Source organism: Microcaecilia unicolor, chromosome 5, assembly GCF_901765095.1.
Source record: "Microcaecilia unicolor chromosome 5, aMicUni1.1, whole genome shotgun sequence".
Classification (NCBI taxonomy): domain Eukaryota; kingdom Metazoa; phylum Chordata; class Amphibia; order Gymnophiona; family Siphonopidae; genus Microcaecilia; species Microcaecilia unicolor.
Window position 1 is genome coordinate 230,348,102 of NC_044035.1, and position 17,435 is coordinate 230,365,536.

At 48.3% G+C, this 17,435-nt stretch overlaps 1 protein-coding gene across 5 annotated transcripts in view; it reads right to left on the reverse strand.

Annotated features, from left to right (window-relative positions):
• LOC115470577 (golgin-45-like) overlaps positions 1–17,435 on the reverse strand; it is an 83,984-nt gene that overhangs the window by 6,048 nt on the left and 60,501 nt on the right. For all 5 annotated transcript variants that reach the window (XM_030203848.1, XM_030203845.1, XM_030203847.1 and 2 more), the window contains one exon: positions 6,593–6,812. In XM_030203848.1, coding sequence (XP_030059708.1) covers positions 6,593–6,812 — 220 coding nt within the window. The remainder of the gene's footprint in view (positions 1–6,592; positions 6,813–17,435) is intronic.

Here is a 17,435-nt window from a genome sequence, read left to right on the forward strand (position 1 = left end):
CAGCACACCAGATGTGAAATCATGTTAAACACCGCTTGCAGCTAGAACGCAGGGAAGGAACACAGCTCTCAAGAAATAAAAGCAGAGTGCTCCTGCTTGTGGGTCTGTCTCTTCTGCCCCTGTGTATCCTGTCAGCTCTTCAGCCGCTGCCCTAACACCTATCAGATTGCTGAGGCTTGTGTGGCCATCTTAGAGTCACTGCCTCCGACACATTGTGTCCCAACACCCCGGTTGATAATCATTGCTCTAATACAATGCATCCCCAACCTTTTTATTTTGAAGTACATCTTGCACTGGGTTCACTTCATTGCAGTACACTCCCTTTTCCTCTCTTCTCTACCCTCTCATTCCATCGCCCAGGCATAATCTTTTTCCCTTATCACGCCATCCTCCAGGTATAATCATATTCCCTTAGTGGCATAAGTCAACTTCCTTTCCCTCTCCCCCTACATGCCTAGGGGCAATCACCTGTTCCTTTTCCCCTACAAATACTCTCCAGTAGATGTCTGTGAGCAGTGCTTATATGCCATTGCCTTCTCCTCTGCAAATCAGAACTGTGGGAGGCCACCCCCCAGTTTTGGAAGTGAGCAGGATGCAATAAGATCCAACGGCTGCTGGAGGAAGTGACGTCACCGTCGGGGATGGAAGCCTGAATCCAGAGCTCCGTCGGGGCAGTGAAGAAACTAGCGCTATTTCCTGGTTCCCTAACCCCCGAGATTGGCGGTTTTGAGGCGAAAGATAAAGAGAAGTAATGGCGACACGAAAACGGCTGGAAAAATTCAAGTTCGCCGCGGCACAGAAAAACGAGGCGGCGAACACGAGCCGCTCCCAGCAGAAAGCTAACAACAAAATGGCCGCCGCGGATTCTGGCTCCGAAACGGAGGACCCAGCAGATCAGCTAGAAAGCGATACTGAGCTGACTAAACAGGAGGTAGCGAGGTGGTTTAAAGCCTTAAAGGCTGAAATGTCGGCGGTTCGGAAAACTATCCGGGAGGCGGTCACAGACATCCAAAAAGAGGTGAGAGAGATTGGAGGAAGGGTGGAGCAGGTGGAAGAAGGGCTGGAGCACGTAGAGGGAGAAATGGAGGGCCTGCGCACTGCTCTCACGATCGTGCAAGCTGAAAAAGCAAAATTGCAATTAGAGGTGGAAGATCTGGAAAATCGCTCCAGAAGGAATAATTTGAGATTCAAAGGGGTCCCAGAAACGGACCAGAATAAAGACTGTGCACAGGTGATCCGTGAAATTTGTGCTAGAATATTGGACATAAATAATGAGGGGCAGACCAATATGGAGGAGTCTGAAATAAGATTTGATCGGGTACATCGAAGTCTGGGGCCCAGGAGAGACCAGCAACCTAGGGACATTGTTGTATGCTTTAAAGACTATACTATCAAAGACAAGATATGGAAGAAAGCCAGATCCCAGGGTGAGTTACTCTGGGAAAATAAAAAAATTCTGGTGTTTCAAGACTTAGCGCTGGGAACTCTTCAGAGGCGTAGAGAATTTAAAGACTTAACCACATATCTCCAGCAGTCTAATTTCAGATATAGATGGATCTTCCCTTTTGGCCTCCAGTTTACAGCGGAAGGTATCACCAGACGAGTGGTTACGCTAGGAGAGGCTTGGAAGGTACTCTCAGAGCTGGGATATACAAACCTGCCTCCGGCAGCTTCGGAAGGGAGATCAAGTATGTCAGCAAAGATAAAAAAAGAGTCATCCTGGCACAGAGTGCGCCCACGAAGAGAGAATACTTCACAGCTATCAACAGAGGCTAAAGTACCCTGAATGGACGCGAGAGATATTCAGGATTTCAGTTACCTCATGGGTTTCATGGGGTATTGTTAAGAAAAATATGGTATGCAGTTGGGGGGATTGTACTGGAGTTGTTACAGGATGTCTATTTATTGTTTGAAAGGGTTCTGGGAGTTAAACAAAAATTTGTGAAATATGGGGGGAGGGGACTGGGAAATGTTGTTGTGGGGAAGAGGGTGATGAGCTCCGGCGGGGAGTGATTTCCTCATTACTATCGGCTGGCGGCTATTGGCTCAGCCCAGCAGGGGGGGGAGAGGGGGGGGGAGGGAAGGGGATCAAGGGTCTACACATTGGGTCATGGAATGTTAATGGTATGAACTCTCCACAGAAGAGAAATTTGATACATAGGGAATTGCAGAAACTTAAGTGGGATATTATATTATTGCAGGAAACACACATTCAAAAGAGGGATGTACACCTACTTAAACATAGGGGGTATAGTGACTGTATCTCACACTGTGATGCTAGAGGGGGCAAGGTGGGAGGATTAGTGATTTACATCCGTAGACACATCCCACTAGTCATAGAAGAAGTATATAGGGATACCTTGGGAAGGTGCCTGGCGATTAGGGGTCAGCTGTATGGTAAGGAGGTGACCATAGTAAATATATACGCCCCCAACTCAGGACAAGGAGAATTTTTTACTCGGATTCATAAGGAGCTCTTCCAGTTCCAGAAAGGGGGGATGATCCTGGGTGGGGACTTTAACACCAGCATGACATCAATGGATCATTCAAAGGGGCTGATTGATAAGTCCTCAGCACACTGTACACAGTTAAAATCACTTGTCTCTGACTTAGATTTAGTGGATGTATGGAGGCTGAGACACCCAAGCCAGCGGTCCTATACCTTCTTTTCTCATTCTCAGAATACTTACACAAGAATTGATATGGTATGGTGTAGCCGCCAGTTGTGGGATCAGGTGGTTGATTCACATATTGGGTCCATTTCTACTTCTGACCATGCCCCCGTGGAGCTTGAGCTCAAGGGTCTGACAGAGGAAAGGCGCCAACTCTTTTGGAGATTAAATGAATTGCTTCTTGGGGATAGTAGGGTGCGGGATGACATTCGCCAGATCATTCAGAATTATATGTTGGTGAATGACACTGGCGAGGTTCTGGATGGCACATTGTGGGATGCCCTAAAGGCTGTGGTGAGGGGTCACTTCATCAAATGGGGAGCACGGAAAAAGAGGCTACGAGAGAAGAGGGAGTTGGACCTATGGGCACGATTAGCGAAATTAGAATGTTGTCACCAGGAGGGAGGTTCTGGGATAGTCCTGAAAGAATTAAGACAGTGTAGAGCAGAATTAGAGAAATTGCAGGTAGAACACGTGGAGTTTTTACATACGAAACTCCAACAGAAGTTTTATGAATTCGGAAACAAATCTGGACGGATGTTGGCTCATCTTTTGAGGCATAGACAAAGGAGCCACACAATAACAAAAATAAAAGGGGCGGGCGATAAGATGTACTATAGAGATGGAGAAATAAGGGATCAGTTTGAAAAATTTTATCAGAAGTTATACAGCAGTGAGAGGGGGGTAGGGGGGGAAGAAATCAGGAGGGGTTTAGGAAAGCTGCATCTCCCAAGGTTATCAAGTTTGGAACGCAAACATTTAGAGGCCCCATTTCGTCTTGAAGAGATTCAAAGGGTGATTAAGGGTCTCCAAGGAGGGAAGGCGCCCGGCCTGGATGGGTATTCTGCTAGGTTTTATAAGACTTTTGTAGGGGAGGTGGGGCCCATGTTGTTGAGGGTGGGGAATGCATGCTTGGCTGGCCAATCATTGCCGGGGAGTATGCATGAAGCAGGGATCTCCTTGCTTTTGAAACCAGGAAGAGATCCGGCGGTGTGTGCCTCCTATCGCCCCATCTCATTAATAAATCTAGATGTTAAGATCTTATCTAAAGTAGTAGCTGATAGGTTAGGAAAGGTCCTGCCTTCCCTGATTCATACTGATCAATCTGGGTTTGTCATGGGGCGGCAGGTGGCGGATAATATTAGACGCACCTTACATGTTATGTGGGTAGCCCAACAGAGGGGGATTCCAGTGGCCCTTTTGAGTACGGACGCAGATAAAGCGTTTGACAGGGTGGACTGGCCTTATTTATGGGAAGTTCTGGAACATCTGGGGTTTGGCCAGGGGTTGATAGGATGGATAAAACGATTATACGAGAAACCAGTGGCAAGAATTAAAGTAAATGGGGGGTATACATCTGTTTTCCAGATTGAACGGGGTACCAGACAGGGGTGTCCGCTGTCACCATTGCTGTTCGCACTCTCGATTGAGCCCTTAGCTCAGAGGGTGCGTGAATCGGTTGACATTCCAGGAATAATGATAGGTGGCTCTGAACACAAATTGGCATTATTTGCTGATGATGTATTATTTTTTGTAAATAACCCGGGACTGCATCTTCCCATATTGATGGCAGAGCTGGAGGAGTTTGGTAGGCTCTCGGGCTTTAAGATAAACCATGATAAATCTGAAATGATTGGGGTGTCTATAGCACAACCTAGGATGGAGGAGCTCTCTCGAAACTTTCCTTTTAAATTAAGGAGGGATAATATTAAATATTTAGGAGTCCAAATACCTGCTCAGATTTCTCAGATATATCAGCTAAATTATATACCGTTATTCCGGCAAATACGCAAAGACATGGAGGGCTGGACGGGAAAGTGGCTGTCATGGTGGGGAAGGATAGCATCGATTAGGATGAATGTATTGCCCAGACTCTTGTTCTTGTTTCAAACATTACCGGTAGCAATCCCTGGGAGGGAGCTGAGAACCCTACAACAGGCTATAGTGAAGTTTGTTTGGGGGGGGCAAGGCTCCCAGGCTTAGCAGGAAGCTGCTCTGGCGTTCAACAGAGTTGGGTGGGAGAGGGGTTCCAAACCTTGAATGGTATTACTGGGCAGCACAACTGAAACTTATATCCATGTGGGGTCAGGAGAACTGGTCAGTGGTAGCACACATGGATCAGGAGATGGTGCAGCAGCATAGCCTGCAGTCAGTAATATGGGCATCTTCAGCCTACCCTACTATTGGCAGGCTTACTACCAATCCGTTTGTTGGGCACTTGTTGACACTATGGGGTTCCCTTAGGACACGCTTCTGGAAAACTAGAAAAACATCTACATACGCTTATATTCGGGGGGAACCTACTTTTAGAGTGGGGTTGGGAAATCCGGTAGCAAAGAGGTGGGCTGAGAGGGGCATATTGAGGTTTCGAGATTTATTGGAGGATGGGAAGATGAGATTGTTCACAGAACTCAAGGAAGACTATGGGGTTTTGGATAGGGACAGATTCTTCTACTTACAGGTCCAACATTACATTTACACACAAGGATGGTTAAGAAACGATCCGGAGGACTATGAAGTATTAGAAAACATGTGGGGCTCACTGGGAACAATGAAGGGAGTCATATCCCGGTTGTATAAATTTATAAGGGGAGGGAGTTTTGAAAAATGTTTGTATATGACTAGATGGGAAAGAGATCTGGAAAAGGAATTGACAGTTCATGAATGGAAGGCCATTATCTTGGAGGTCAACAAAGCATCAACATGCGTGTTATTGAAAGAAAATGCCTTCAAGGTACTCTCGAGATGGTATTTTACCCCATATAGACTACATATGATGTTTCCAGGGGCCTCCCAGTATTGTTGGAGATGTTTAACGGATGTGGGAACTTTTTTGCATATCTGGTGGTCCTGTGGGAAATTACAAATGTATTGGCAATCTATAACTGCAAAGATAACTGCCCATACAGGCAAGAACTTTTTGTGTGAGCCTCAATGGTGCCTGCTGGGCCTGGGGAACAGACGAGGAGTCAAATGGCAAAGACGTCTGAAGAGGATGAGCTTGACAGCTGCAAAGAGTGTCATTGCTCGGTTTTGGAAACAGCAAGTGGCACCAACAGAGCAAGACTGGATCCTAAAACTTTCCCTAATTGAGGAGATGGAGAAATTAACTGATAAACGGTTGGGAATTTATAACAGGCAAGATGAACTCTGGACACATATTAGAGCAATGACCCAAGTGAGTTAGCAATAGGCGTTTGATGGGGGGGTGGGGGGGGGAGGGGTAGGGGTGGGGGGGGGAAATGAAAAATTAAAGTTTGTCAATGTTCATTTACAGATTTATAGTTGATAGACAAAAGAGAATGTTTAAAGTGAGAGAAGTATAGAATTGTATATCAAAAAGGAAATATTCAAATGTCTACTTTGAATTAAGGAAGTAATGTTTATTCTGTTGTTTATCAATAAAAATTATTGAAACAAACAAAAAAAAGATCCAACGGCTGCTGTTGGACAGGATACAGGGCTTGATGCACCTTTGATATGGTCCAGCTTAGCACTTCTGATGACTATGGGGCGCCAGGATAAAACCAGCTTAGGTAGAAACAATGGCAGGCAGGTGTTGCTCACCAACTCACCCTTGCCAGGTGGATATTGTGCAAGCCAGAGAATACAGGGGAATGAAGACACAATTTTGAATAAACTGGCAGTGGCTCTTGGCTGCCCAATTCTTCTTTATATTGATGTCTCTAGCGGGCCAGTAGAAAAATTTCAATGCACCAGATGGGAAAGGTTGACCTAACCAATTATATAGTTTAATCCTCTATTAAAAATTCAAGTGTATTATCGTTTATTCCTATTATTTTTCAAAGTTTCTTACTTTAAAAGGCATTTGTGAGAAACAAAGTATATTTGTATTACTGGGAGAAAGTAATTAGGCGTTTTTTTTCTTTTTACAATAAGTTGTTGAATAGATCACTTACCATTTCAGCCATTTTTTCAGCAGGGGTGCTGAAGAACTCAGATGGTTGTACAGGCTTTTTTGGACTGCTTGGGCCAACGTTTCCAAGGAGGTGCGAGTTCACAGCCTTGGCCAGCTTGTAATTGGCTGCTGCCAACTCTGTGGTGCTGTGCGGTTGACCACTTGGATAGTACGTTTGTTGTCTGCCCCACTGCAGAGAAACCAGCAGTTGTTCTAACAACCTACATAGGAAAAAGAATCCATTATGCTGTAGATATTTTACCATATAAATGCCCCAATCACGTTAAGAAATAAGGCAAAGTAGATTTAAAAAAAAGATTTAAGTTTTTAAGAAGTATTATTTATAGTTTCCCCAAGAAATGTTTTATATGATTGCAACAGTATATACACACACACACACATTTACAGTGCTGTGAAAAAGTTTATACCCCCTCCTGATTTCAACTATTATTTATTATTATTATTCTCCGAGGACAAGCAGGCTGCTTGTTCTCACATGTGGGTGACGTCCAACGGCAGCCCCAGATCGGAGATCTTCCTAGCAACAACATTTGCTAGCCCTTGCGTGCGCATGCACAACATGCATGCGCGACTGCCTTCCCGCCCGCAACGAGAGCGTGCTCCTCAGTCTTCTTTTTTCCGCGGCTCAGGACAGCTGTTTATGGTGGTTCTGTGCCTCAAGGAGACCCCTCGCGCATTTTTCGCCGCTTTTTTCCTTTTCGGAAAGCGTTCGGAGTAGTCCGATCGTGTTCTTGTTTTTTTTTAAAAAAAAACCTTTTCCTGTATTCCTTAGTTTTGTCCCGTTAAGTTTTTTTGTTCGTCGGAAGCGGCCTTTTCGGCCGCCCTTACGGGTTTTTCCCTGTTTTGGTGCTCTCTTTTTGGCATCATCGCGAATTTTGATTTCGCCGGTGTGATTTTTCTGCCCATGTCATCGAAACCTGCCAGCGGCTTCAAGAAGTGCACGCGGTGCAGCTGGACGATTTCGCTCACTGATAGGCACGTTTCGTGTCTTCAGTGTCTGGGGGCTGGTCATTGTCCCCAAGCCTGCACTCTCTTTCTGTTGAAAAAGAGCACCCAGGCAGCGAGATTGGCTCAGTGGAACCTTTTGTTCGGAGCCTCGTCCGGTACTTTGATGCCCGCGGTACCGAGGTCATCGATGGTGCATCGTCATCAGGAGTGCAGGTGAGGGCTGTCCATTCCCCTGCTGGTAGTGGTGAGCCCTTGAGTAGGTCTCCGCCTGCCTCGAAGGCTCCTGCGGTACAGGCCCCCCGGGATCGACCTGTTTCGGACCCGGCCCTGAGGAGGCGTTTGGGTTCAACGTCCTCCTCTTCGGTACCGGGAGGTTCCGGTGACGTGCTTCGAGCGAAGGCAAGGAAGCATCGTCATCGGTCACCTTCCCGTCACGGTACCGAGAGCTCCGGGACGCCGAAGGATTCGGCACCCGCTAAGTGTCGACGCTGGGACGACCGCTCGCCCTCCATACAACAAGAGGTGTCGATGCGCTCTGCTCCGAACAGCCCGGTACCACCTCCGCGCCCCCACTGCCTTCCTTGACAGCCGCTTTGAACGAGAGCCTCCGTGCCTTCCTTCCAGGGATCCTGGAAGAGCTGCTCCGCCCGTCCGCTCCAGTACTGGGGGTGCTTGCGCCGCCGGTGCCGTTGAGAGAGGCGGCGGCTGGCTCCTCGTCCGTGGTGAGGTCTCCGATCCCGGTACTGCTTGCAGTACCGGCCTCGGCAACCTCCCAGGCTGATTCCCCGACGACATCGATGGAGGGAGCTTCATCGCCGCCGGTGCGGGAGTCTTCCTCTCGGCGTATCCACCGTGGCCAAGTTTCCACGGAATCGAGACGGCCCGGCTTCAGACTGAAGTTAATGAACTGGTGTCCGATACCAATGGTGAGGCCTCGTGGGAAGCAGAGGAGGACACGAGATATTTCTTTGACGAGGAGTCTTGCAGTCTCCCCTCTGATCCTACTCCCTCTCCTGAGAGGCAGCTTTCTCCCCCCGAGAGTCTGTCTTTTGCGGCCTTTGTCCGGGAAATGTCCACGGCCATTCCCTTCCCTGTGGTTACGGAGGATGAGCCAAGATGTTTGAGCTTTTGGACTATCCTTCGCCACCTAAGAAATCGTCCACTGTACCCATGCACCATGTCCTCAAACAGACATTGCTGGCAAACTGGATGAAGCCGTTATCTAATCCCCACATTCCCAAGAAAATTGAATCCCAGTATTGGATCCATGGGGATCCAGAGTTAATGAGGACCCAGTTGCCTCATGACTCTGGTGTGGTGGATCTGGCCCTTAAGAAGGTCAAGAATTCTAGGGAGAACGCTTCGGCGCCCCCGGGCCTTGACTCTAGAACCTTGGATTCTTTTAGGCGGAAGGCCTACCATTCTGCAATGCTCATTTCCAAACTCCAGTCATACCAGCTCTATAAGAGCATTCATATGCGGAACAATGTGCGGCAGTTGGCGGACTTGGTGGACAAGCTCCCTTCTGAGCAGGCCAAGCCTTTTCAGCAGGTGGTCAGTCAGCTGAAGGTGTGTAGGAAATTCCTGGCCAGGGGTGTTTACGATTCTTTTGATGTCACGTCTCATGGCTGCATGCCTCTGACCTGGAGAATAGACTCCAGCAGTGGATTGTGGATGCGCCTTGCCAGGGGGGATAATATTTTTGGAAAAAAGGTTAAACAGGTGGTAGAGCTACTCCACCAGTGGGACACCACTTTCGACAAATTCTCCCACCGGACGCCTCCAGCCTCTACCTCAACTGGTAGACGTTTTTATGAGGGAAGGAGGACTGTTACCTATTCTTCTAATAAGCGTAGGTACAATCCTCCCTCTCACCCTCTTGCTCCCTCTTGCTGCTCAGGCTAAACCCCAGCGCGCTCGTTCCCGTCAACAGCGTGCGCCTCAACAGGCCTCGGCAGTTCCCCAGCAAAAACAAGGGACGGGTTTTTGACTAGCTCCAGGAGAGCATAGCCGAAATCAAAGTGTCTGTGCCGGATGGTCTGCTGGTCGGGGGGAGGTTAAAATTTTTTCACCAAAGGTGGCCTCTCAACCTGCGACCAGTGGGTTCTCCAAATAGTCCGGCTGGGATACTCCCTCAATTTGATCTCAAAACCTCCAAATTGTCTGCCGGGAGCTCAGTCCTTCAGCTTCCGCCACAAGCAGGTACTTGTAGAGGAACTCTCCGCCCTTCTCAGCGCCAATGCGGTCGAGCCCGTGCCACCAGGGCAGGAAGGGTTGGGATTCTATTCCAGGTACTTCCTTGCGGAAAAGAAAACAGGCGGGATGCGTCCCATCCTAGACCTAAGGGCCCTGAACAAATATCTGGTCCGAGAAAAGTTCAGGATGCTTTCCCTTGGCACCCTTCTTCCCATGATTCAGGCAAATGATCGGCTATGCTCTCTGGACTTAAAGGACGCTTACACTCACATCCCAATACTGCCAAGCTCACAGACAGTATCTTCAATTCCGTCTGGGAACACGGCATTTTCAGTATTGTGTGCTACCCTTTGGTCTCGCCTCTGCGCCCAGGGTGTTTACAAAATGCCTGGCTATCGTAGCGGCATCTCTACGCAGACTGGGAGTGCACGTGTTCCCTTACCTCGACGATTGGCTGGTGAAGAACACCTCCAAGGCAGGAGCTCTACTGTCTATGCAGATGACTATTCGACTCCTGGAGCTACTAGGGTTTGTGATCAATTATCGAAAGTCACATCTTCTTCCAGTACAGAAACTAGAATTCATAGGAGCTCTGCTGGACTCTCAGACGGCTCGTGCCTACCTCCCCGAAATGAGAGCCAACAATCTCCTGTCTCTCATTTCCTGGGTGCAGGCGTCGTAGCAGATCACAGTTCGGCAGATGTTGACATTGCTCGGCCACATGGCCTCCACAGTTCATGTGACTCCCATGGCCCGCCTTCATATGAGATCAGCTTAATGGGCCCTAGCTTCTCAGTGGTACCAAGCTGCTGGGGGCCTAGAGGACGTAGTCCTGCTGTCCACGAGTTTTCTCCAATCCCTGCATTGGTGGACAATTCGATCCAATTTGACTCTGGGACGTCCCTTCCAAATTCCTCAGCCACAAAAAGTGCTGACTATGGATGCGTCTCTCCTAGGGTGGGGAGCTCATGTCGATGGGCTTCACACCCAAGGGAGTTGGTCCCTCCAGGAACAAGGTTTACAGATCAATCTCCTGGAGTTGCGAGCGGTCTGGAACGCTCTAAGGGCTTTCAGGGGTCGGCTGTCCCAGCAAATTATTCAAATTCAGACAGACAATCAGGTTGCCATGTATTACATCAGCAAGCAGGGGGGCACCGGATCTCGCCCCCTGTGTCAGGAGGCCGTCAGAATGTGGCTTTGGGCTCGCCGGTACAGCATGTTTCTTCAGGCCACGTATCTGGCAGGCGTAAACAACAGTCTGGCTGACAGGTTGAGCAGGATAATGCAACCTCACGAGTGGTTGCTCAACCTTGAGAGTGGTACGCCAGATCTTCCAAGTGTGGGGCACCCCCTTGGTGGATCTCTTTGCTACTCAAGCCAATCACAAGGTCCCTCAGTTCTGTCCAGACTTCAGGCCCACGGCAGGCTAGCGTTGGATGCCTTTCTCCTGAATTGGGGAGGAAGGCCTCCTGTATGCTTATCCTCCCTTACCTTTGGTGGGGAAGACTTTGCTGAAACTCAAGCAAGATTGAGGCACCATGATTCTGATCACCCCTTTTTGGCCGCGTCAGATATGGTTCCCTCTCCTTCTGGAGTTGTCCTCCGAAGAACCGTGGAGATTGGAGTGTTTTCCGACCCTCATTACTCAGAACGAGGGGGCACTTCTGCATCCCAACCTCCGGTCCCTGGCTCTTACGGACTGGATGTTGAGGACGTAGATTTTGCCTCCTTGGGTCTCTCTGAGGGTGTCTCCCGTGTCTTGCTTGCTTCCAGGAAAGATTCCACTAAGAAGAGTTACTCTTTCTTATGGCAGAGGTTTCCTATCTGGTGTGACAGCAAGGCCCTAGATCCTCGCTCCTGTCCTACACAGACCCTGCTTGAGTACCTTCTGCACTTGTCCGAGTCTGGTCTTAAGACCAACTCTGTAAGGGTTCATCTTGGTGCGATTAGTGCATATCATTACCGTGTGGAAGGTAAGCCGATCTTGGGACAGCCTTCAGTTGTTCGCTTCATGAGAGGTTTACTTTTGTCAAAGCCCCCCCACATCAAACCTCCTACTGTGTCATGGGATCTCAATGTCATTCTCACCCAGCTGATGAAACCTCCTTTTGAGCCACTGGATTTCTGCCATCTGAAGTACTTGACCTGGAAGGTCATTTTCTTGGTGGCAGTCACTTCAGCTTGAGTCAGTGAGCTTCAAGCCTTGGTAGCTCATGCTCCTTATACTAAATTTCATCATAATAGAGTAGTCCTCTGTACTCACCCTAAGTTCTTGCCAAAGGTGGTGTCAGAGTTCCATCTGAACCAGTCAATTGTCTTGCCAACATTCTTTCCCTGTCCTCATACCCACCCTGCTGAACATCAGCTGCACACATTGGACTGCAAGCAAGCATTGGCCTTCTATCTAGAGCGGACACAGCCCCACAGACAGTCCGCCCAATTGTTTGTTTCTTTTGATCCCAACAGAAGGTGAGTGGCTGTCGGGAAACGCACCATTTCCAATTGGCTAGCAGATTGCATTTCCTTCACTTATGCCCAGGCTGGGCTGACTCTTGAGGGTCATGTCACAGCTCATAGTGTTAGAGCCATGGTAGCGTCAGTGGCCCACTTGAAGTCAGCCACTATTGAGGAGATTTGTAAGGCTGCGACGTGGTCTTCTGTCCACACATTCACATCTCATTACTGCCTACAGCAGGATACCAGACGCGACAGTCGGTTCAGGCAGTCGATGCTGCAGAATCTGTTCGGGGTTTAGAATCCAACTCCACCCCTAGGCCTTTTTTTATTCTGTTCCAGGCTGCACTCTCTGTTAGTTGGATAAGTTTTAGGTCAATCTCAGTTATGTCCTCGCTGTTGCGAGGCCCAATTGACCCTGTTTGTTGTTTTGAGTGAGCCTGGGGGCTAGGGATACCCCACATGTGAGAACAAGCAGCCTGCTTGTCCTCGGAGAAAGCGAAAGCTACATACCTGTAGAAGGTATTCTCTGAGGACAGCAGGCTGATTGTTCTCAGCAACCCGCCCATCTCCCCCTTTGGCGTTGTCGGTTCCCTTGTATCACTATTCAACTGGACTGAGGAGCATGCTCTCATTGCGGGCGGGAAGGCGGTCGCGCATGCGCGTCATGCATGCGCACGCGAGGGCTAGCAAACGTTGTTGCTAGGAAGATCGCCGATCTGGGGCTGCCGTTGGACGTCACCCACATGTGAGAACAATCAGCCTGCTGTCCTTGGAGAATACCTTCTACAGGTATGTAGCTTTCGCTTTATTACATTACATTTGTACCCCGCACTTTCCCATAAGTAGCAGGTTCAATGCGGCTTACATAGTAAATAGAATTACAGAGTCTTATAAGGAAAATGTTACAACTATAGTAAACATATTAATAGAAGGCCTTAAGAATATGTAAATTGAGCATGGAAAGGTATAAGAAAGATAGGAAAAGAGATAGGGAGGGGTATGGTGTAGGGAAGATGGAGAAGAAAGATTAGGGGATAAGCATGAAGGAGATTGGGAGACATGGTTTAAGATATAATCTTTGTAGGAGCAGGAGACATGTGGGTGGGCTTATAAATTTCATATATGACATACTGAATGGGTTCTGATCTTTAAACAAAATGTAATATTAGACAAAGGGAACCTGAGCAAACAACAATTTTTACATTACATCATCATTTATGTTTCAATTATCTTTATTAGAACAGGTAAATAAACAGTGTACAAATATGCTCCGTTCTTTACAAGTTAACACATTAACACTATTAACCAGGATGTACTACAAACATATCCCACTACCCCATCCCTCTTCCCAACCCCCCTTCCCCCCTCTCAACCCTTCCCGCCACCCTCCCCGTTCCTAAGAACCTATGAACCTACTAGTCATACCACAGGTATTCAAGTCCTCTCATCTTCCTACACAATCTCTCAATTTAAAATTCTACTTCGTGCTGCTGGTTGTAATGTGTCCCAAAAATTTGCCCAGGTTTTTACCAGCTTTTTCCCCTCAGCAGAGGAGAAATCTGTAATTCCACATCGTTCCAGTTTCAAAAGCTCGATCATGTTTGTCCTCCAGGCCCCAAAAGAGGGGCCCACGCTCTCTCTCTCCAGGTCAGCAAGATAATCTTCTTTCCAACCAAAACAGCTCTATGAAGAAAGGAATTAAGTCCTGGCGGGGCGAGCCCTGCGCACTCATATTTGCCAAAAAGTAACAGTGGTTGTCTCTGTATTGTGCTACAGCCCCAATACCGTTTGATTTCATCTAGCATTTGAGACCAGAATCTCACCGCCCAAGGGCAAGACCAGAACATGTGCCCTAGCCCCGCAGGTATCTGGTCGCAGCGAGGGCAGGCTCCAGTGCCACCAAACCCTGCCTTTGACGCTCTGGCTGGTGATATATATAGCCGCAGCGCAAACTTATATTGTAATTCCCAATGTCGAGTGTATACAGAGGTCCGTAGGGCAAGGGCCAAAAAGGTCTGAAATACCTCGTCCGAGACCTCTGCTGCCAAGTCTGACGCCCATTTCTGCGCTCTGCCTCGATAATCAATGTCCTCAGTGGAGTCTTGAAGGTATCTGTGGTGAAACCGCAGGGATACTGTATTCTGTGCCCCCAGTGTCAATGCTGTGTTCAGCATGTCCTGCACATCTTCGCTCAAGTTAATCCATCCCAGTTCTGTCATATAATGCTGGATCTGCAGGTGCGCCAATTGGTCTGTCCCGGGCAGATTAAATTCTCTTTGTAGTTCCTGGAAAGGTCGCACTTTACCTTCATCTGTCAGCAGTTGGTACAAGTAGTGTATTCCTTTTCTCCGCCATCGAGCAAATATCACTGAAGATGTTCCTTCTGGGAAATCTGGATTGTGAAAGAGGCAGGAAGGGCGTTGCGGTCCATTTGAACCAATGTCTTTTACACAGCCACCTCCAAGCTGCTCTTGCTGACAGTAGAAATGGGTTGTTTCCAAGTTTATGTATGATTCCCGTGCCTGATGCATGTAACCACCACCCCAGATGCACTGCAGGAGAGAGTGTCTGCTCTATTTTTGTGTTTGAAAATTCCTGCCGTCCCGTGAGCCAGTCTCTAATGTGCCTCATCGAGCATGCAATTGTCAGGTATCTTATGTTGAGTAGACCCATCCCCCCGTGCCCCCTTGGTTTTTGTCCTCTCCACAGAAATACCTGAATCGATTTGTTGAGTGCCAGCTCCTCTTTCTTTCTTAAGTATAAGGGTAGCATCTGGAATGTATAGAGCCATTTGGGGACTATCAGCATATTAACCAGCCCTATGCGTCCTGACAGGGAAAGTGGACATGTGCCCCAAAGATGCAGCAAGCGCCTGGTCTCTCTCAGAACTGGGATCACATTCTTATCATACAGTCGCCCTATGTCCGCTGGAATGACTACCCCCAGGTACTGAATCTGGTCCTCTGCCCACTGCAGCGGGAATGCATCTTTCCAATCCCGCTGCAGCCCCGGATCCAGAGGCAGCGCCAGTGACTTGGCCAGATTTAATTTAAAGCCCGAGAGTCTGCCGTATTTATGCACTATGTGCAGGAGATGCTTTAGGGATGTCTGCGGATTATTCAGCAGTAACAACAGGTCATCAGCGTATGCCAACACCTTAATCTCATGTTGATGGAGTCTAATGCCCTGTATTTGTTCGTGTGCTCGGATCTCATTCAGCAGAGGATCCAAGGACAAGAATAACAGTGGGGACAGTGGGCAACCCTGTCGCGTCCCTTTCTTAATGTCGAACCCTTCTGTTCTTACCCCATTGACTAATATCATGGCTCGGGGGTCAGTATATAATGTGGTGATAGCCTGCAAGAGCCATCCAGTAAGACCTATCCACTGCAGTGTTTCGAACAGAAAGGGCCACTGTACCTGGCCGAATGCCCGTTCAGCGTCAAGGCTCACCGCCAGTCTTTGTGATTTTGTGTCAGGATCTGCTAATGTGGCTAGAATGAATTTACGCACGTTAAGGACTGATTGACGCCCTCGAACAAATCCGGCCTGATCTTCCCTCACTAGCTGTGGCAGCAGTGGTGCCAGTCTATCTGCTAAGATCCGAGACAGCAGCTTTGCCTCCACGTTAATCAGTGAAATTGGTCTGTAGGAACTGGGTTGCAGTAAATCTTTCCCTTTTTTTGGTATTAAACTTATGAGAGCCGTGTTGGCGTGTAGTGGGAATCGGCCTCTCTCTATTACTTCGTTAAGGTATTCCAATAGGGGTCCCAAGATCTGCAGTTTCAACATCTTGTAAAATTCACCGGAGAGACCATCAGGTCCCGGTGCGGAGTGCATCTTCAATGCGCCTATAGCTTTTTGAAGCTCTTTTGCCTCTATCGGTTTGTTGAGGGGGTCTAGTTGTTCTGGGTGTATCTTCCCCATGTTAACTGTGGCTAGGTACTCTGCTATAGCCTCCCTGACGTCTCTCTCACCATCCTCTCCTTTGTACAGCTTAGCAAAATGCTGTTGAAATACCTGCGCTATCTCGTCTGGATTGTTGGTGATCCCTCCCGATTGTCTGCATATCGCTGCAATAGAATGGGACTTCTGTGTGCCTTTCACCAGCCTCGCTAGCATCCCTCCCACCTTATCCCCAAATTTATGCAACCTGTATTTCCTGAATAGCAGGGATCGTGTCGTGCGTTCCTGAAGTAGGCTGTTCAGCGCCACTCTCGTGGATGTAAGGAGTTCATAATTTTGCTGTGTGGGATGTCTGCCATACTGCCGCCTTATAACCCGGATCTTCCGTTCCAGCTCCACTATACCCTGCGTTATTTGCCTGTTCCGTCTACTTACGTATGCTATAATCTCCCCTCTGAGTACTGCTTTAGCAGCAGACCAGAACAAAATGGGGTCATCCACGTGTGCCTGATTATGTGTTTGGTACTCCTCCCATTTCTTGTGTATGTGCTCTGTAACTGCTTTTGAGGAGTACAGATATGCAGGGAACCTCCACCCAGGGGATTGCTGAAAGTATGTTGCGATCTCTAGATCCACCCATATAATGGAGTGGTCCGATATTTCTTCAGGGCCTATGACCGCTCCCGTTATTTTCTGAAATATGTCAGGGGAGGTTAATATATAGTCCAATCGAGACTGCGAATGATGTGCTCTGGAGGTGTGCGTGTAATCTCTTTCATCTCCATGTAATATCCTCCAGGGGTCAAGAAGGCCCACCTTCTGACAAAAGGAATCTAGAAGGGACACCTCCGATGGAGTTTCCGGGCGCGCTTGGCTTGACCTGTCTAACACTGGGTCTATCACTTGATTCATATCTCCAGCAATCACTATTGGGAGGGATGCATGTGTATGGCAAAAGGCCAGCTGAGCGTAAAAGTGTGTAGCTGAGGTATTAGGGCCATACGCTGATACCAGTAGCATCTCTTTCCCTTGTAAATTGAGCTGAATTCCAACATATCTCCCTTCTCCATCTTTGAACAGCATTTTTGCCGCGCCCATCAATGATTTGTGCAGCAGAATCGCTGTCCCTCCTCTCCTGCCTGTTGCTGGGGAATAGAATACCTCCCCCACCCATCCTCTTTTTAGCTTGTCGCTTTCCTCTTTGGATAGCCTCGTTTCCTGTAGGCAGGCGATGCTTACCCCATGACATTTAAGAGCTGATAGGATTTTGGTTCTCTTAACTGGGGATGTGATGCCGCCTACATTCCAAGAGATCA